This window comes from Pristiophorus japonicus, chromosome 1 (assembly GCF_044704955.1).
Source record: "Pristiophorus japonicus isolate sPriJap1 chromosome 1, sPriJap1.hap1, whole genome shotgun sequence".
Taxonomy (NCBI): Eukaryota; Metazoa; Chordata; class Chondrichthyes; family Pristiophoridae; genus Pristiophorus; species Pristiophorus japonicus.
Window position 1 is genome coordinate 127,259,369 of NC_091977.1, and position 20,527 is coordinate 127,279,895.

Below are 20,527 nucleotides of genomic sequence, written 5' to 3' on the forward strand. Positions count from 1 at the left end.
CTTCTCTGCTCTAAAAGGAGAACAATCCCAGCTTCTCCAGTCTATGCACACAACTGAAGTCCCTCATCCCTGGAACCATTCTTGTAAATAATTCTACAACTAATACTGTACTGAATCTCTAAAATTGCCAATGATTTCACAACATCATGGACAAATCCGTTCACAACACTAGTCCATTCTAACCATGCAACACAAAAGACAAACCAATGACATTTGTATTTTTGTTTAGGCTGTGACAATTAAGCATTCCCTCACCCAAAAGTTAATCCTTCACTCCACACATTTTTATCTGCTCTGCCTGGCCTCCCCACCAAGTGCTCCCTTCCTCTAAAGCCCATTCCAAATTCTCTAGCTCCATTCCCTCGGTCATCCCTTGTTCAAAAAAGATAAACCCAGCAACTACAGGCCAGTCAGTTTAACCTCAGTAGTGGGGAAGCTTTTAGAAAGAGTAATCAGGAACAAAATGAACAGTCACTTGGATAGGGATGGATTAATTAAGGAAAGCCAGCACGGATTTGTTAAAGGCAAATTGTGTTTAACCAACTTGATCGAGTTTTTTGATGAGTAACAAAGATTGAGGGTTGATGAGGGTAATGCGGTTGACGTAGTGTACATGGATTTCCAAAAGGCGTTTGACAAAGTGCCACATAATAGGCTTGCCAGCAAAATTGAAGTCCATGAATAAAAGGGACAGTGGCAGCCTGGATATGCAATTGGCTAAGTGACAGGAAACAGAGAGTCGTGGTGAATAAAAACAGAAAATGTTGGAAATCTCAGTGGGTCAGGCAGCATCTGTGGAGAGAAAACAGAGTTAACGTTTCCGGTCGATGACCCTTCGTCAGCATTTTCTGTTTTTATTCCCGATTCCAGCATCCACAGTATTTTGCTTTTGTGTTGGAGTAGTGGTGAATGGTGTTTTTCAGACTGGAGAAAGGTACACAATGGTGTTCCTCAGGGGTCGGTTCTAGGACCACTGCTTTTCTTGATATAAAGTAATCACTTGGACGTGGGTGTACAGGGCACAATTTCAAAATTTGCAGATGAAACAAAACTTGGAAGTATAGTGAACAGTGAGGAGGAGAGTGATAGACTTCAGGAAGCAGACAGGCTGGTGACATGGGCAGACACGTGGCAGATGACATTTAACGCAGAAAAGTGTGAAGTGATGCACTTTGGTAGAACGAATGAGAGGATATATAAACTAAATGTTACAATCCTAAAGGGGGTGCACGAACAGAGAGATCTGGGGGTATGTGTGCATAAATCATTGAAGGTAGCAGGGCAGGTTGAGAAAGCAGTTAAAAAGGATTATGGGATCTTGGGCTTCATAAATAAAAAGGTGTAAAGTAGAAGAGTGGAAATGATAATGAACCTGTATAAAACACTAGTTCGTCCCCAACTGGAGATTTGTGTCCAATTCTGGGCACCACACTTTGAGAAATGTGAAGATTTTAGAGAAGGTGCAGAAAAGATTTACGAGAATGATGCCAGGAACAAGGGATTTCAGTTACGTTGATAGACTGAGAAGCTGGGATTGTTCTCCTTGGAGCAGGGAAGATTGAGAGGAAATTTGATAGAAGTGTTAAAAATCAGGAGGGGTCTGGACAGGGTAGAGAGAGAAACTGTTCCCATCGGCAAAAGGATTGAGAATCAGAGGGCACAGATTTAAGGTGATTGGCAAAAGAACCAAAGACGACGCAAGAAAAACTTTTTTTTACGCAGCGAGTGGTTAAGATCTGGAATGCGCTGCCTGAAAGGGAGGTGGAGGCACACTCAATTTTATCTTTAAAAAGGGAGTTGGATAAGTATCTGAAGGAAAAACATTTGCAGGGCTACGGAGAAAGGGCGGGGGAGTGGGACTAGCGGAGAGTCGGTACTGGCTCGACCGGCCGAATAGCCTTCTTCCATGCTGTAACCATTCTATGAAATGCTGTCTCCAGTGCTCCAGTTCCATTCCCATGATCCTACTACTAGTTATGGTTCTTGGCTGAAGAATTGCTTCCAAAATTAGAGGCACAGCAGTGTGCTGCTGAAGACTGGACGGACAACAGTTTTATTCAACTTTGAGAATCAGATTTGCTCCTAAAAATTAATGGGCAGTGGCAGCATAAGTGTTCCGGAAATAAACTGATCTGCTATTCTATTGCCAACTGCACATATACCCTCTTGAAAGTCTCGCTGCTTTCTTACAGGAGCAACCCAGTGCTTGTATGGAGGTCAAAAAAACCTCAGTAACATATGTAACTTCACATTAGAAATTTTTAATACATTTGACATATTTTTCATTGTGAAAGGAACATATCTCTAAACAGAAATCATAGTTGAAGCTTCTCTGCATTCCTGCCACCATATGCAAGAGGTTCCATACTGCATCTCAAGAGCTGACTTGACATTATTTTTTCTATGCACTACATAGTGACTGCAGCCAGTGCAATGCCTCCCTTTCAATTTTTCTTTAAAAAAAATCACTACTTTTTTTTGATTGAAATGAGACAACAGGACAGTTGAATCAGTAGAAAACAAATCAATAGTACAAAATCCATATGGAGAGCTCAGTTATCTTTAGTTATCACACCAATTCAAGCAGTCATTATTCTGCATTCCCTACTACAAAGCCAGCATCACCAAACATGGGCAGGAGAAAGAGAAGAGAAAAAAAAATAATGCATTAAACTAAATAGTGGGGGGGCGGGGGGGGAGGCGATTCAGTAAGCTGAAACTTAATGAGTCAGAGAGAAAGGAGAAGGCAAAAGTGCAGGGTAGCGGTAGGGGCAATGATAACCAGAGTGTGACAAGTAGGGACACAAGCCAAAATTAAAAGCTCTATATCTGAACGCACAAAGCATAGATGAATTGACGGCACAAATAGAAATAAATGGGTATGATCTGGTCGCCATCACAGAGATGTGGTTGCAAGGTGACCAAGGTTGGGAACTAAATATTATGGGGTATTTGCCACTTCGTAAGGATAGGCAGAAAGGAAAAGGAGGTGGGGTAGCTCTGTTAATAAAGGATGAGATCAGTGCAATAGTGAGAAATGATATTGGCTCAGAAAATCAAGATGTAGAATCAGTTTGGGTGGAGATAAGAAATAATAAAAAGGGAAATAAGTCACTGATAGGAGTGGACTACATGCCTCCAAACAGTAGCAACTCTAGCACAGAGTATAAATCAAGAAATAATGGAGGCTTGTAAGAAAGGTATGGAAATAATCATGGGCAATTTTAATCTTCATATTGATTGGACAAATCAAATTGGCAAAGGTAGCCTTGAGGAAGAGTTCATAGAGTGTATGCGGGATGATTTTTGGAACAATACGTTGTGGAACCAGTCAGGGAGCAGACTATTTTAGATCTGGTAATATGTAACGAGTTTGGATTAAGTAATGATCTTGTAGAGAAGGATCCTCTTGGGAAGAGTGATCATAGCATGGTAGAAATTCAAATTCAGTTTGAGGGTGAGAAAACTAGGTCTCAAACTAGTGTCCTGAACTTAAATAAATAAAGGTAATTACAAAGGTATGAAGGCAGAGTTGGTTAAAGTGGACTGGGAAAATATATTAAAAGGGTAAGACTGTAGAAAAGCAGTGACAAACATTTAAGGAGATATTTCATAACTCTCAGCAAAGATTTATTCCAGTGAGAAAAAAAATGCTAAGGAGAAGGATGAACCATTCCTGGCTAACTAAGGGAGTAAAGGATGGTATCAAATTGAAAACAAAGGCATACAATGTTGCAAAGGACAAAGAAAGGCCAGAGGATTGGGAAATTTTTAGAAACCAGCAAAGGACGACTAAAAAAATGATAAAGGCAGAGAAGATAGCAAATGAGAATAAACTACCAAGAAATATAAAAACAGACAGTAAGAGCATCCCAATAATTTGATAATCAAGGAGCTATGGGGGGACGGAGGACAGGGGGGATGACTTAAAACCATCACTATCACTAGAGATAAAGTACGAGGCAATCTAATAGGACTAAAGGTGGAAAAGTCCCCAGGACCCGATGGCCTGCATCTTAGGGTCTTAAGTGAAGTGGCTGCAGATAGTGGATGCATTGGTAGTAATCTACCAAAATTCCCTGAATTCTGGAGAGGTTCCAACAGACTGGAAAACCACAAATATAACACCCCGGTTTAAGAAAAAAGAGGGAGACAGAAAGCAGAAAACTACAGACCAGTTAGCCCAACATCTGTCATTGGGAAACTGCTGGAGTCCATCATTAAGGAAGTAATAGCAGGACATTTAGAAAATCATAATGCAGTCAAGCAGAGTCAGCATGGTTTTATGAAAGGGAAATCATGTTTGACAAATTTGCTGAAGTTCTTTGAAGATGTAATGAGCAGAGTGGAAAAAGGGGAACCAGTTGATGTCTTGTATTTGGATTTCCAGGAAGCATTCGATAAGGTGCCACACAAAAGGTTACTGCGCAAGATAAGAGCTCACGGGGTTGGGGGTAATACATTAGCGTGGATAGAGGATTGGCTATCTAACAGAAAACAGAGAGTCGGGATAAATGGCTCATTTCAGGTTGGCAAACTGTAACTAGTGGGGTGCGCCACAGGGATCAGTGACGGGGTCACAGCTATTTACAATTTATATTAAATGACTTGGATGAAGGGACTGAGTGTAATGCAGCCAAATTTGCTGAGGATACAAAGATAGGTGGGAAAGCAAGATGTGAGGAGGACGCAAAGAATCTACAACGGGATATAGATAGGCTCAGTGGGCTCAAAATTGGCTAGGAGTTGCTCCGTTTTTTTTTGGAGCAACTTGATTTTTCTGGAGTATCTTAAAAATCCCCATTTTGCACATTCAATTTGCACCAGTGTAAGTGAGTTAGTTACGATTTTTTAAAGTTTAGTTTAGTTTTTCTCAAAAGGGGGTGTTACCAGCCACCTACGCCAGTTTTGGCCATTTAGACCACTTTGGCCAGCTAATAGTTACTCCAAATCTACTTAGGCCAGCGTATGTGGCCACTTGTGAAAACCCGTGGAGAGTTAAGAAATCAGCGCCGGTACGTACATCGGAGGCCAGCAGAACTTAATGACTTGACTAAAGAATGTGAATAGGATCAAACAGCTATTCAGGACTTCATATGACAAACTTCGCAAAGTTAATTTACTGTACAACAGAAATATTTATGGAAGCTTAAACTACAAAAATAAAAAGTAAAAGATAGTTAAATTAAATTGCCCTAATCTCTCAACTAATTTAAACAACTATTTGTTTGCAATGATTATACTGGGCCAAAATTGAGCCCATATTGTCCAAATAAAGTCTACTTCAATAAATATGATAGTCTCTCAGTGTTCCTCCGTCACTTATGTTCTTCTTTCACAATAGCATCAGGTAAATAGGCTTGACAAATGGTCACCACTATTCACAAGAGACAAAACATATTTACATAATTTTTTTCAAAATATCCAAATAAAAAAATAGAAGTAAGTCCTACCCTACCTTCATCTTCAGCCTGGGAAGGCAGCGGGCCGGCCTGTACGCTAGGCCACTCAGCCTGGGATAGGGGCAGGACGCACCAGCAGCCGGGATGTGTGATGGGTGATGATGCACACAGAGGCTGTGGGCGAGGAGCTACTGCACATGTGCGCACACTCCAACGCGCATGTGCAGACGTCCCGGCACTGTTTTCAGCGCGGAATGCTGGCTCCGCCCCTGACCCGACTGGCCCATGCTGCGCGAAGACCCAGGAGAGGCCGGATAGCGGCCAAAGTGGGGAGCAATTTTTTCGGAGCACTTTTCAACGCAGAAATGCGGTGCATTCCCGGTGAGTGCACCGAAAAAAGGGGTGGGCCAATTTTGAGCCCAGTGAGTGGGCAAAAATTTGGCTGATGAACTATAATGTTATCCACTTTGGTAGGAAAAATAAAAAAGCAAATTATTATTTAAATGGGGAGCGATTACAAAATGCTGTAGTACAGAGGGATCTGGGGGTTCTTCTACATGAAACGCAAAATGTTAGCATGCAGGTACAGCAAGTAATCAGGAAGACAAATGAAATGTTGGCCTTTATTGCAAGGGGGATGGAGTATAAAAGTAGGGAAGTCCTGCTCCAACTGTACAGGGCGTTAATAAGACCACGCCTGGAGCACTGCATACAATTTTGGTCTCCTTATTTAAGGAAGGATATACTTGCATTGGAGGCAGTTCAGAGAAGGTTCACGAGTTTGATTCCAGAGATGAAGGGGTTGTCATATGAAGAAAGGTTGAGCCTATACCCATTGGAATTTAGAAGAATGAGGTGAGATCTTATTCAAAAGATTCTGAGGGGGGGCTTGACAGGGTAGATGCAGAGAGGATGTTTCCCCTCATGGGGGAATCTAGAACTAGGGGACATCGTTTCAGAATATGGGATCGCCCATTTAAAACAGAAACAAAGAGGAATATCTTCCCTCAGAAGGATAGTGAATCTTTGGAATTCTCTACCCCAGAGAGCTGTGAAGGCTGTGTTTTTGAATATATTTAAGGTTGAGATAGACAGATCTTTGAATGAGGGAGTCAAGGGTTATGGGGAACAGGTGGGGAAGTGGAGTTGAGGCCAGGATCGGCTCAGCCATGATCTTATTGAGTGGCAGAGTGGGCTCGAGGGGGCCATATGGCCCACTCCTACTCCTATTTCTTATGTTCTTATGTTCATAAAAAAATGTTGCACAATATGTATGTAATGGAACAAGTGAATGCACGGTTTGGATTATGATGCAATTGATCTCGTTTGCATTAAATGATTACGTAAACTGGCATCAAGATTTGGTTCTCAACTACGTTTATCCAGAAATTCTCATATCAAGTTGTATTTAGATCAAAATCATAACAATCGTGGGCTACGTTTATACTGTGTCACCAGAATCTAGTAACTATAGTGAGCAGTTGATTTACATCCTGGACTGGTAAGATTTTTTTTGCAAATACATACTTCGAACATGACAGCTCTGCATGTGCATCCCAGCTCTACTCCCATTTCAGATGCAGAATGTTCAGACAAAAGTGTCCATTTTCTCAAAATACTTTATCCTGGTTGCCTGCTCCCCCCACATCTTATCCTAATGCTCAAGGCACTCCCATCTTCCATTTAATGATACCTGTTCCCCATTCAGTGCTTCTATATCCATCCTACTCCTTTCATGACCCAGCTGCTCCATTGCTCTCATGCCCATCTCCCGAGTATTGGGAGATTGAAGCAGAGCAATTAAAAACATTTTTTATAAAGTGTCTAGGAGGTCAAGTGGACACCGAGTAGTTTATAAAATCCACTCAACACCCCGTGTTTCCTATGCTACAACAGTGATGACACGTCAAAAAGTACTTACTTGCCTGTAAAGTGCTTTGAGATATGTTGAAGTAGTGTAGGGCACTATATAAATGCAAGTATTTCTTTTAAAAAAAAATATAATTGCAGGTGCCAGTTTGCACTCAACAGAAGAACATAGGAAATCGTAGCAGGAGGAGGCCATACAGCCCCTCGAGCCTGCTCTACCATTTAATACGATCATGGCTGACCCGATCATGGACTCAGGTCCACTTCCCTGCCCGCTCCCCAAACACAAAAAACATGAATAAAAAATTTAAAAATAGACTACATATTTAAGATTCATTTAAATTAAAGTTCTTAAAAAATATATATTTTCCCAACTTTTTTTAATAATGCCTTAAAATAAACTTACTGCAATGGGGAGGGTTTTTAAACAATAAAATATCTTTTCACATGTGTTTATTTAATTTAATTTTAATGTTTATGTATGTTTTTAAACGCGCTTGTAAAAGTAGGCTATACGCCTGCTTTTTCAGGCGCAAGATTTTTGATGACATTTGCTGGACAAGATATGCGTAAATATCGCAAATCTTGCCCCCACTCACCCAACCAAGTGTCCTCACTCCCAATATGCACGAGATCGGTCAAGCCAGAAACTTGACAGATCGGAAAAGCCAATTTTTAGCACATGCGCCTTGCGCGCTGAAAACCGGCTTTTCCGAAGCCTTCCCAGGTCCGTAGAAGCTTCGTACGGACCCGGGACATCGGAATTTCAGGCACATTGCTTTTCCTGCCATCTTTGTATCGTCAGCAAACTTGGCTATGTTCTTCCAAGTCGTTAATATAGATTGTAAATAGTTGAGGTCCCAGCACTGGGGTCCCAGTGTGGCACCCCACTAGTTACTGATTGGCTCATTCTCGAGTTGCCAATTATCCCGACTCTGTCTTTTGTTAGTTAGCCAATCCTCTATCCATGCTAACATATTACCCCCAACCCCGTGAACTTTTATCTTGTATATAAATATCTATCTACTGCTTTACTTCCTGAAGCCCAAGAAAATCAAAAGCAGCTCGCATCAGATCGGTAAGAAGCCATTGGAAAGGAGCTACAACACAGGCAATCTGTAATTGTTGTATATGCTGACTATGGATGTACTCTATGTGTAGTCACTGTGAGATTGTATAAGATGGAGACTTGTTTACCTGATGTACTCTCAATAAGGTTCACACCGTGTACATACATTCTGGCACTAGAGGGTGCAACTGGTGGAGACCAGGGGGTTTCCTGCCCTGGTGGCAGGGCCCTGTATAAAAGGCTGCACACCATGCTTGCACTGGACTCTGGAGTTTGGAATAAAGGACCAAGGTCACTACAGTTCAAGTACAACACATTGCCTTGTGGAATCATTCATAAGTACATTATAGACATAACAGTAATGATGATGTACTGAGGACTGGGGGGGGGGAGGGGGTGCGAGCGGGTATTATAGTGGAAGGAACTAGTGTTTTCGGTTAGGGGGTGGGGGGGGCACAACCCAGGAAGAGTAAGTGAAGTGCTGGATGTTGAAACAAACTTGGGAGATGGGTACGAGAGCAATGGAGCAGTTGGATCATGAAAGGAGTAGGATGGATCTAGAGGTACTGAATGGGGAACAGGTATCATTAGGTGGAAGCTGGGATAAAAAGTGGGGGAGCAGGCAATCAGAAAGAATTGTGGGCTGCAAACACAGAGGGTACATAGCTAGAGGCAGTCCAGGACACGTAGTCAGAAACTGAGTACTAGTGCAAGTTGTAGGAGTGAACAAAACAAGGTTGTGCTCATTCGATGTGCTGCAGCAGAGTTTGCATGGACAGCAGTGATGTGAAGCAGAAAGACTGAACAGCAGTCAATAATTGCTGTAGAGACAGAGGGGTAGAAATTCAGGTCTGCCCGAAACAGGTCGCCCCTATCGCTGTTGAAATGTTTTTTCCGCCGCGGTGGATGAGGTGGCCTCGAGCAAAATTCCACTCTTGGCTTTTTTTTTCCGGCGGACCGGAAGTCAGTCATAATGGGGGCAGTAGTGAGACGGTGAGTACACTAGAGGGGCGGAAATGGAGGCAGAATGGAGTCTCTGCCACTATCAGTCATCAGCCTGGCGTGCGTATCACCATGTCTCTCCCCTTCACTTAAAAAGGGAAGAGCCACTGTGAACTCTGCCATTATTTTAGTTATGTCCACTGGGCCACCAGTGAGAGTTTTGGACGGGCCAGCAGCCTGGCACCCAAGAGGGAATGATGGGCTGCCTGTTGGTGGCCTGGCTGAACCCGGGGACATAACTGTCGGCCCGACCTGGCAGTCGGCCGACAAAAAAAAAACGGCGGCCTTGGCAGCGCGCCCTCCCCTTGAATAACCGCCGCACAGCCATGTGAGGCCACACCTGGAGTATTGTGTACAGTTTTGGTCTCCTAACCTGAGGAAGGACATTCTTGCTATTGAGGGAGTGCAGCGAAGGTTCACCAGACTGATTCCCGGGATGGTGGGACTGACCTATCAAGAAAGACTGGATCAACTGGGCTTGTATTCACTGGAGTTCAGAAGAATGAGAGGGGACCTCATAGAAACGTTTAAAATTCTGACGGGGTTAGACAGGTTAGATGCAGGAAGAATGTTCCCAATGTTGGGGAAGTCCAGAACCAGGGGACACAGTCTAAGGATAAGGGGGAAGCCATTTAGGACCGAGATGAGGAGGAATTTCTTCACCCAGAGAGTGGTGAACCTGTGGAATTCTCTACCACAGAAAGTTGTTGAGGCCAATTCACTAAATATATTCAAAAAGGAGTTAGATGAGGTCCTTACTACTAGGGGAATCAAGGGGTATGGTGAGAAAGCAGGAATGGGGTACTGAAGTTGCATGTTCAGCCATGAACTCATTGAATGGCGGTGCAGGCTAGAAGGGCCGAATGGCCTACTCCTGCACCTATTTTCTATGTTTCTATGTCACACACACTTCGAACACAGTGCACTGACAGAAAAAACTGCCGGGGGCACCGTGCAGTGGCCCAAAGATTTTTCTAGGTGAATTTCGATGGAGGTGCAGGAGATCGGCGGTCCTCCTTTGATGACGCACGTAGGAGGGGTCGGCAGCAGCAGGGCGGAAGTGCGGACTGCCAGAAAAACTACCAAAGGAGAATTTCACGAGCAGTGGCCATTTGAGTCCAAATCGTTAGCCATTCGACTCCACCGCCTGGCTGCCGTTTTGTGACGGTAAGAGGCCTTTTTAGGAGTCTGAATTTTGGCTCCAGAGTAGCTGGAAGAGGCTGTGAAGATGTTTTATGAGCAGCAGGCTGTAGGTGACTCAGCATGATCCAAATGTGGCTTGGGTGGGGGCACACCCAAGTTTGAGCAAATCCTCAGTGGGAGCACTCTTGTCTTGGAGTCAGAAGTTTGTGGGTTCAAATTCTGGTCCAGAGACTTGAGCACTAAATCTAGGCTGACACTGCAGTGCACTACTGAGGAATGCAGCACTGTCAGAGGTGCCGTCTTTCAATCAGACCTTAAACCATAGAACATAGAAACATAGAAAATAGGTGCAGGAGTGGGCCATTCAGCCCTTCGAGCCTCCACCACCATTCAATGTGATCATGCATTTCAGTACCCCATTCCTGCTTTCTCTCCATACCCCTGTCTACCCTCTCAGGTGGATGTGAAAGATCCCATGGCACTATTTTGAAGAAGAGCAGGGAATTCTTCCTGGTGCCTTGGCCAATATTTATCCCTCAACCAAACGCCTAAATGATAGTGGGATTAACTAGATTTCTCTTTGAAAGAGCTGCCGCAGACCCGATGGGCCAAATAGCCTCCCTCTATGCTGTACTATTCTATGTGTCTTTAATAGAAAAAGATTATCTGATCTTATTACATTGCTATTTGAAAGACATTGCTGTGTGCAAATTGGCTGCTGCGTTTTCTACAATAGTGACTACATTTCAAAAAGCATTTTAATTGTTTTCAGGATGTCCTGGGGTTGTTTAAGGCACTATATAGATGCCAAGTCTTTTCTTTCGTACATGGAGTTGGAGTGTCAAGCTCAAGTGGTGTGCAACTGCCTCCCCAGGAAGCCTCACAATGGTGAATTAGAGTAGATCTGCACCTGGTTTTGGAATTATCAATTTTACAGTGTTGTGATACAACATGTGACACCCTAAGTGTCAGCAATTATCATACCCATGTAAATTTTCAAGAGACATGAAAATGCAACAACACAGAAGGCAGACTTAAGACAAAGTTTCTTTTTTTGTTGGAAAGGAAAAACTTGGGGTTTAAAAAAAGCACTGAAGTCCCTCAAGAAGTATTTGTTAAAAAGAGTTACTCTTGATTTATATCTAAAATATCATGGTTTGCTTTGGACCTAGATGAAAACAAACAATTATGGAGGCTATATAGGTGTAGTTAAGGAAAGTAATCTGTGGAACTCATCTCAAACAAAAAGTTCAGCATTGATCATCATCTGCTTATAATTTCATTCACTTAATGTTTAATAAAGCTAAAGCACACAATAGTTTCTAAATTCCTCCCTTCCCTAGAGGCCCATGATTCGTGCTAGAGTGCGTTTCAACTCTGGCATTGGTGCTATATGCATTTATAAAGAAGTGATTCTGGCCAAATGCATACAGGCCATTCAGCAATGGGGTGCAAGGGCAACATATACATTTGAGAGGCAATTCCTTCTTCAACAACAGAATTTCTCAAGAAAAAAAACATATGAAATAAATGTATTTTAAAAGATACCTAAATAACACTATTTTTAAAACACAAATCACTTTTCAAAAAATATTTGAGGCCTATTAATCCAAAATAAACGTGAAACTGCAGTTGACAGTATCAATGTCTATGTACACATACATAAGCATACAAAAATCTACTACACACTAAAGCAGATTGTCAAGTTTCAAAGTCAGGCATTCTTTGCTGCACAATATAGCCTTCAGCAACTGCAATTTCAAATAATACTTGGGAAGGAAAAAGTGGTACTTACTTAATTGAAACGTTTCTGGGGTCCTTTTTACTAGGAAATCTTGTAGACTTCAGTTCTTCCCCAGGAACACAATTCTGGCTTTGCTCAGTCATTAGGACTCTTTCTTGAGTAAATTACTTCACTCAACTCAAACTGTCTTTAACAGTGTATAAAGCTCCCCTGGCCCTCTGTAAGGAGAGGGAAGGTTCTTTGTTTCAGGCAGACGTGAGTAGGCTTGAACTAGTACTACTGGGCCCAGTCCAAAAAGTGAAGACAGCCTTCCCTGAATAACGCCAAAGAAAAGGGACTGTTCAGCAACCTAAAAAGGGGAACTTACTCGGATAAGTAACTGCTGCAAATTTCCTCAAAGCATTGGGGGAAACTTTATTTCAGATTTTCTGAACAATCCGCCTATCTTCCGGAGGAACACCTGCAGTTGTGCAATATTAAATTAAGTGCGTTCCACCCCCTTCTGGACATCCAATTGTAAATAAAACCACTGCTAGTTCTACAGCTACAGGGTTTGTATACAACCAACCTTTGAGTCTCTTGCAGCTAACGATGATGTAGCAGGTACTCTGAATTATTTAGACAGGATATTACTTCACCAGGTGCCCATACATTCGATAACAATGAGCCAGTTGATTACACAATGCCAGATAACACTGGGGAGGGGGAAGTACTTAGCTGCTGAGGTCTCGCCGGAGCAATCACTGAGTGGCAGTCTCCACTCTTTATTGAGGCTCTGTGGCGATGGATATAGAGGGGCTTTCCCTCAGCGCTCTTGGCTTTGGAAATGGGTGCGCTGGAGGCGCGGAAGTCTCTCCTGTTTACATTGGAGAGTAGCGCTGATATTACTCTGTTGTGTTTTTTTATTGATTAGCTGCAAAATAATTACTTTTCTGCAGCTTAGTTCGAATAGTGTAATAAAATTAAGGACTTAAGGCTGTTGCCAAGTTACAGGTAACGCCGCCTTCGGCTGCTTGAAGCAGCTCTGTGATACCGCCTGAGGCATTCAGTGTAACGAAGTTTGTCCTGTTCTGAAATGGATTGTACCGAATGGGAGTAAGCAATTATGCTTGTGCACAAGCAGTTTAAAGGTAAATGTAATTTCATTTCCTAGCCTTTGGTTCTTCCCCAATTTGGAAAAGCACATACAAACCAGCAGATAAACATTTTCTCTGCATAACGTATACTGAAATGGTGGACACGTTTAAGTATGTGAAGGATTTTTTCATAATTTTGGTACAGTATACAGACACATTCTTCATCCTTCCCCATCAATGAAACATCAAACTAATGGTTTGTAGTGGTGGAATGAGCTGTTCACCCCTCTTGCGGGTGGAATACATGCTGGCTTCTGTTAGCAGTTCGGGAGATGCTGGTTAAACCCAGGGACACCGGCCAAAGGGAAAATTGGGAGATTTCCCGAGTACCACTGTGAATTATTGGTGCCCCTTTTTTGTGCGAAACCCATGCGCTTTTGGGGGAGCAAATCCACTCCTGGTGAAATTCACTTCTTTAGGTGGGTTTCAGTGGATCCAGAGGCAGCAATGCCACGTTATTTGCATTACACTGCTGCTGCCGATGTTGGGGTTCCTGTTGATAGCAGTATTATAAAATGGACATGAATTTGATTCCTAGGATCATTGTAATCTCACGTTTAACACGAGGGACATGAAATTCCAAATATTTTGGATATGAATCAAATGTTTCTGTTCTGGTCAGCTTAAAACAATATAGGAGTATTTCCTTGAGCCAGGAGGTAGGGGGAAATATACCTGCCACCTTCCCAATTGTTTCCAGTGTAGGCTTTGTGTCATTGGTCACACTTTTGTCCGTGAGTCAGAGGCTGTGTTCAAGCCCTACTAATGCTAATGCTTGAGTGTATAATTCTATATGGTTATTATGTAGAGTTTGACAACATTTGGTGACTTCAATCAGAAGCCATAGGATGGTGGGTAAGGGTAATGAAAGATGTAGCACTAGTGATATAAAGGGTACCCTTGGTACATTATTGGAGCTCTACTGTACATGTGTTGTAGTTGTCATAGAAATATTTGCTTGTATTGGGTAGTTGAAATGGAAAATGTTCCATTGCTGAGCGCAAGCATTTCTCATGTTGATGAGCACAACATTTACAAAATATACATCAAATTACTACATGTATGTAAGTGAGCACATGCACACCATTTTTCTTCTATTTTAACTTTGTTTTTTCAGCTGTATTTCTCAGACTGCCCCACACATTGACCAAAATGTGATAGAGGAAAAACTGCCATGTGTAATTACAGCACAGCTATGGAAGATCTGAGGGGCGGAGAGAGATAGCAGTACGTTTTTAAGGATACAGCATCAGGAATAAAGCCAGTGCAACTGTTCAGTAATGTCGACTCCAATTTGCTTTGGGTCTTTGATCAAGGTTAGATTTGGATTTGGCCAACACATGCTTTTTTAACAGCCTTTTCAACTTATTCTGCCACCTTCAAAAATTTATGTACATACACCCCCAGGTCTCTCTCTTCCTGCATCACCTATAAAGGTGTACCATTTATGTAAATATATTGCGAAATAACTATTTATACTATACTTTTCTTTGACAGACAGGCGACCATCCAGCCCTGCGCCCCGCCCCCCTTTTCTGACCAACAGACCATAAGCCCCGCCCCTGTCAAGCTCCGCCCCCCTCCCGGCTGAATCATTCCCTCCACGTGGTGCTGAGAAACAGGACCTGAGACACGAGACTCCGCTGATTTCATTGCCGACTTGCTTCCCTTCCCACCCCCAGGACTCATTCCCGCGGGCGTGGGCCCGAGAGCATCCGGCAGGGTTCCGTTAATGACGGTCCTGGGCCGGTCGTGAGAGAAAGAGGCTAGGGGTGGGAAAGGGAGTGAGAGAGAGTAGGAGGGGGGGAAGAGAGTGAGAGTGTGGCTGGGTCGGGGGGGAGTGAGAGAGAGTGGCTGAGGGGGGGGGAGTGAGAGAGAGTTGCTGAGGGGGGGAGAGAGAGAGTGGCTGAGGGGGGAGTGAGAGAGATTGGCTGAAGGGGAGTGAGAGAGAGAGAGAGTGGCTGAGGGGGTGAGAGAGAGTGAGTGGCTGAGGGGGTGAGAGAGAGAGAGTGGCTGAGTGAGTGAGAGAGAGAGTGGCTGAGGGGGTGGGGAGGAGAGAGTGGCTGAGGGGGTGGGGAGGAGAGAGTGGCGGGGGGTGGAGGAGAGAGAGAGAGAGAGTGAGTGGGGGGGGAGAGTGAGTGGGGGGGGGAGTGAGAGAGTGAGTGGGGGGGGGGAGTGAGAGAGTGAGTGGGGGGGGGAGTGAGAGAGTGAGTGGGGGGGGGAGTGAGAGAGTGAGTGGGGGGGGGAGTGAGAGAGTGAGTGGGGGGGGGAGTGAGAGAGTGAGTGGCTGGGGGAGGGAGTGAGAGTGTGTGGCTTGGGGGTGGGAGTGAGTGGTTGGGAGAGAGCGAGAGTGATTGGGGGGAAGAGAGTGAGTGTGGTTGGGGGGGCGGGGAGTGAGTGAGTGTGGTTGGGGGGGTGGGGAGTGAGTGAGTGTGGTTGGGGGGGCGGAGTGAGAGTGTTGGTGGGGAGAGAGTGAGTGTGGTTGGGGGGGAGAGAGTGAGAGTGTTGGGGGGGGGGGGGAGAGAGTGAGAGTGTTGGGGGGGGGGGAGAGAGTGAGAGTGTTGGGGGGGGGGGGGAAGAGTGAGAGTGTTGGGGGGGGGGGGGAGAGTGAGAGTGTTGGGGGGGGGGGGAGAGTGAGAGTGTTGGGGGGGGGGGAGGGTGAGAGTGTTGGGGGGGGGTGAGAGTGTTGGGGGGGGGTGAGAGTGTTGGGGGGGGGGAGGAGGAGTGAGAGTGTTGGGGGGGCGGAGGAGGAGTGAGAGTGTTGGGGGGGGCGGAGGAGGAGTGAGAGTGTTGGGGGGGCGGAGGAGGAGTGAGAGTGTTGGGGGGGCGGGGAGAGTGAGAGTGTTGGGGGGGGAAAGAGAGTGAGAGTGATGGGGGAGGGGGGAGAAGAGAGTGATGGGGGAGGGGGGGGGAAGAGGGGGAGGGGGGGAAGAGAGGGAGGGGGGGGAAGAGAGTGATGGGGAGGGGGGGAAGAGAGTGACGGGGAGGGGGGGGAAGAGAGTGACGGGGGAGGGGGGGAAGAGAGTGACGGGGGAGGGGGGGAAGAGAGTGATGGGGAGGGGGGGAAGAGAGTGATGGGGAGGGGGGGGAAGAGAGTGATGGGGGAGGGGGGGAAGAGAGTGAGAGTGATGGGGAGGGGGAGAAGAGAGTGAGAGTGATGGGGAGGGGGAGAAGAGAGTGAGAGTGATTGGGGGGGAAGAGAGTGAGAGTGGTTGGGCGGGAAGAGAGTGAGAGTGATGGGGGAGGGGGGGAAGAGAGTGATGGGGGAGGGGGGGGTGAGAGTGATGGGGGAGGGGGGGGAAGAGAGTGGTTGGAGGAGTAGAGGAAGAGAGTGAGAGTGGTTGGAGGAGTAGAGTGAGAGGCTGGGGGCGGGGGCAAAGAGAGAGGCTGGGGGGTGGGGGGAAGAGAGAGAGGCTGGGGGGTGGGGGCAGAGAGAGAGGCTGGGGGGAGGAAGAGAGAGAGAAGCTGGGGGGGGAGAGAGAGAGAGAGGCTGGGGAGGGGGCAGAGAGAGAGGCTGGGGGGTGGGGGCAGAGAGAGAGAGAGGGGATGGGGGCAGAGAGAGAGGCTGGGGGGGGGGGAGAGAGAGAAGCTGGGGATGGGGGGGGGGGAGAGAGAGAGAGGCTGGGGGTGGGTGGGGAGGAGGGAAGCGAGAGAAGCTGGGGGGAGGGGAGAGAGAGAAGCTGGGGGGTGGGAGAGAGAAGCTAGGGGGTGGGAGGGGAGAGAGAGAGGCAGAACTATATCCAGCATAGCTTCCTTCCTTGTTGGACTGGAAACAAACTGATCAAGAAAGTTCTCGTACACATTTCAAGAATTCTTCCACCTCTTTGCCCTTTACACTGTTACTATCCCAATCTATATTGAAGTCCACCATTATCACTACTCTGTAGTTTTGCATCTTTCTGTAATTTGCCTGCAAGTTTGCTCCTCTATCTCCTTCCCACTATTTGGTGGCCTGTAGTACACACTCAGTAACTCTTCTATTACTCTTCTATTGTTCCTTAATTCTAACCACTTTGACCCCTCACCTACATCATCCCTTTCCAGTGCTTAATAGTTTATTTGATCAATAATTCCAGCCCTCCTTTTTTTCTTTCCCTTTCTTTCCTGAAACCTCGTAGCCAGGAATATTAAGTTCCTAATTCTCCGCTGATTTAAGCCAGGTGTCTTCTATTGCCAATATATCATAGTTCCTGTGGTGACTTGTTCCTGCAGCTCACCAACATTATTTACCATGCTCCGTGTATTCATGTACATACACACCAAACCCATCTTAGACTGCTTTGCATTTTCCCCATCTGATCCTTCCTATTTCTGAACCATTCTTTACTGTCGTCCTATTGGTGTTTCCCAGTCCATTATGCAACTTGTTTCTCCTCAAACGTTTCGTCCTGGTGCCCATCCTCAGGAATCATGTTAGAAACGTATAAGATTATGAGGGGGCTTGACAAGGTGGATGCAGAGAGGATGTTTCCACTGATAGGGGAGACTAGAACTAGGGGTCATAATCTTAGAATAAGGGGCCATCCATTTAAAACTGAGATGAGGAGGAATTTCTTCTCTCAGAAGGTTGTAAATCTGTGGAATTTGCTGCCTCAGAGAGCTGTGGAAGTTGGGTCATTGAGTAGATTTAAGACAGAGATAGACAGCTTCTTAACCAATAAATGAATAAGGGGTTATGGGGAGCAGGCAGGGAAGTGGACCTGAGTCCATGATCGGATCAGCCATGATCGTGTTAAATGGCGGAGCAGGCTCGAGGGGTCGTATGGCCTACGCCTGCTCCTATTTCTTGTGTTCGTATGTAAATTATTTTTCGACTGAAAGGTCTTGGAGGAAAAAAAAGTTATCTACTAAATGTGTTTTTAAAGCGTGTATTGATGTAAATTCTTTTTAAAGCCTCTTGAGATAATAGCTATTTAAGATGGTATTTTAGCTAAGTTTGATTCCACATGGATTGTAAAGAATCATTTTGTTAACTTGTCTCTGTAATTGCTAAAAAATTTCATTCACATTGTGAAGAGTTGCTGGTCTTGACTACTAGGCAGGGAATCTGATAGGCCTTCCTTTTATAGCTGTCACCAGAAAGGGATAAAACAGAGACCGGTAGTTATGTTTTTTGAAAGAGAATGCTGCGAGGGAATTTAGAGGGCAGCAAAGACTCCGAGAAGATTGGAAGGCGAGAGAGAAGTCATAAATCATTTTATTTTGACAAGCCAGGCAATCTGCTGATGTGGGGAAGTGTAGAGTGTTCATTCATTTGTATATGTAAAGATAAGTTGTACTGATTGAACTAAATTAATCTGATCCTAGCTGTTAACTCTATGTTAACTTACTGAGAAGTAAAGCAGTTTAATGATTCGTATCAGGGCTCATTTCGCCAAGTGTTTGCTTGTTTTGCCTTCAAAGAAGCATTTGTATGAAAGACATGACTATCCATTTCAGATCACAAGGGGATACTAATGTTACCCCTAGGCTACCCTATTATACAAATAGATATAGACAAATGGCCTAGAAATTTGATTGGGCCGGGAAATGGCTGGTGACACCGTGGGCTGAACTTAATGGCCACCCAGAAAAAGCGCACAGGCAGCACTGGTATTTTGGTGCTGCCTGCTGATTTGAATTAGCACAGCGCATAACATACCATGTAACGTGCACTGTTTTGGGCAGTTGTCTCAGCGGGAGGCCGAATATACGAATGGGAGTAGCGTGCCTGGAGCGAAGCAGCATTCTCTAAAAGCTAACCTGTCATTTTAGAAAGCAGTCTCAAGCCGTTAACGGGGAACTGCCTTCTAAAATGAAACAAAAATCATTTAAAAATAACCATTCTTTATCTCATAGAGCTCAACTGCCTTCTGAAAAAAAAACATTAAAATGATTCTGAATTGACAATCTTCAGCTATTTAAACTGAACTGTCTTCCGCACGTTAAAAAAAATGGTACGTGCTTCAGCACTAAACGCAAATGGCTCATCAGGCCAGGGGAAGGGGCACCCAGGGTTTCACACGCAGTACTCGAGCGTTGTGTAGAGGGTCAACACTGAAAGAGAGGTCGCTATCCACAGCGGACCATGAGGGCCCACAGAAAGAAGGATGTGGGACCAGATCACCGAGGCCATCACTGCCAGTAGTGTTGCCCCCATTCCTGGCTCCAGTGTCCAAAGAAGCTTCATGACCTCAGACTAGTGGTCAAAGTCTGTGAATGCATCTTCAAAAGCCATCTGCTACCAATTGCATCACGAGCCTCACATACTGCTCAATGCATAACCCCCAACCCTCCATCACTCATCTACCAACAACCTGTACCAAACACCGAGGTACACCTCCCATTCCTGACTTCACTTTACCCCCCTTGGAGGAGACAGTGATGGCCATTCTTGGGAGGGGCAATGCCTGAGCCCTTGGTCAGTGGTGGGGATGAAAGAATTTAAAGATGCCGGTATCCTCATACATAATCCTCCTTCACGCATCCCACTTCTCCCTCATCCCACAATACCTTCTGATTTACAAGGCGCGCATGGTGTAAGCATGCAACTCTTGCTTCCCTCCTCCCGCCCCACCCCTTCCCTTAACCCCAACTCTATCCTTGTGCCTTCCTCATTTCAGACACCCAAGAAATCCAGTCCAGCCAGTGGATGACCAAGAAGAGGAGAGTGAAGAAGAAGAAACACTGTCACTCGATTTGACACTCCCAGGCACCGGCTCTTCAAGGTCATCCTGCAGTGTCCCCCCGAAAATCAGTAGCCTTCCACCAGCCATGCTGTAGCCAGTAGCATTGCATGACGTCTGTAGGATAGGCAAAGGCACACGCAAGACAGCAACGAAGGGAATGCACAAGAGTAGTTGATTTTTAGAATGTCATATTGGATGTATGTATGGATAAAGTTGGATTGGAATGTTTGCTTTGTGTTGGCTTTTATTTCAGCATTGTGGCCAAAAGGACGCTGTGATGGTCAGTATCAGAGGGAAGGTAAGGTGTGGGACAAATGTTGAAAGGGAAAATGGGGTTGTGGTCACAGGAAATTTCTAGGCCTGTGAGTCAACTCCAACAACAAGATGCTTAAACTGATTATGGGAGCAACTGGTGCCAATGAACCCAAGAAGATATCTGAATTCGTAACCTACCCATTACATATTTTGTGCCTGGGTGATTCTGAGCACTAACA

At 45.1% G+C, this 20,527-nt stretch overlaps 1 protein-coding gene across 2 annotated transcripts in view; it reads right to left on the reverse strand.

Annotated features, from left to right (window-relative positions):
* The window catches only part of LOC139265728 (GRAM domain-containing protein 2B), a 197,896-nt gene that overhangs the window by 91,487 nt on the left and 85,882 nt on the right, over positions 1-20,527 (reverse strand). The window contains exon 1 of one of the 2 annotated variants that reach the window (XM_070883031.1): positions 12,281-12,440. The exons of the other annotated variant lie outside the window; for it this stretch is intronic. Within the exon in view, the coding sequence (XP_070739132.1) occupies positions 12,281-12,372 (92 nt within the window). The 5' untranslated portion in view covers positions 12,373-12,440. Of the gene's footprint in view, positions 1-12,280; positions 12,441-20,527 lie in introns of those variants that run through there. 2 annotated transcript variants of the gene reach the window in all.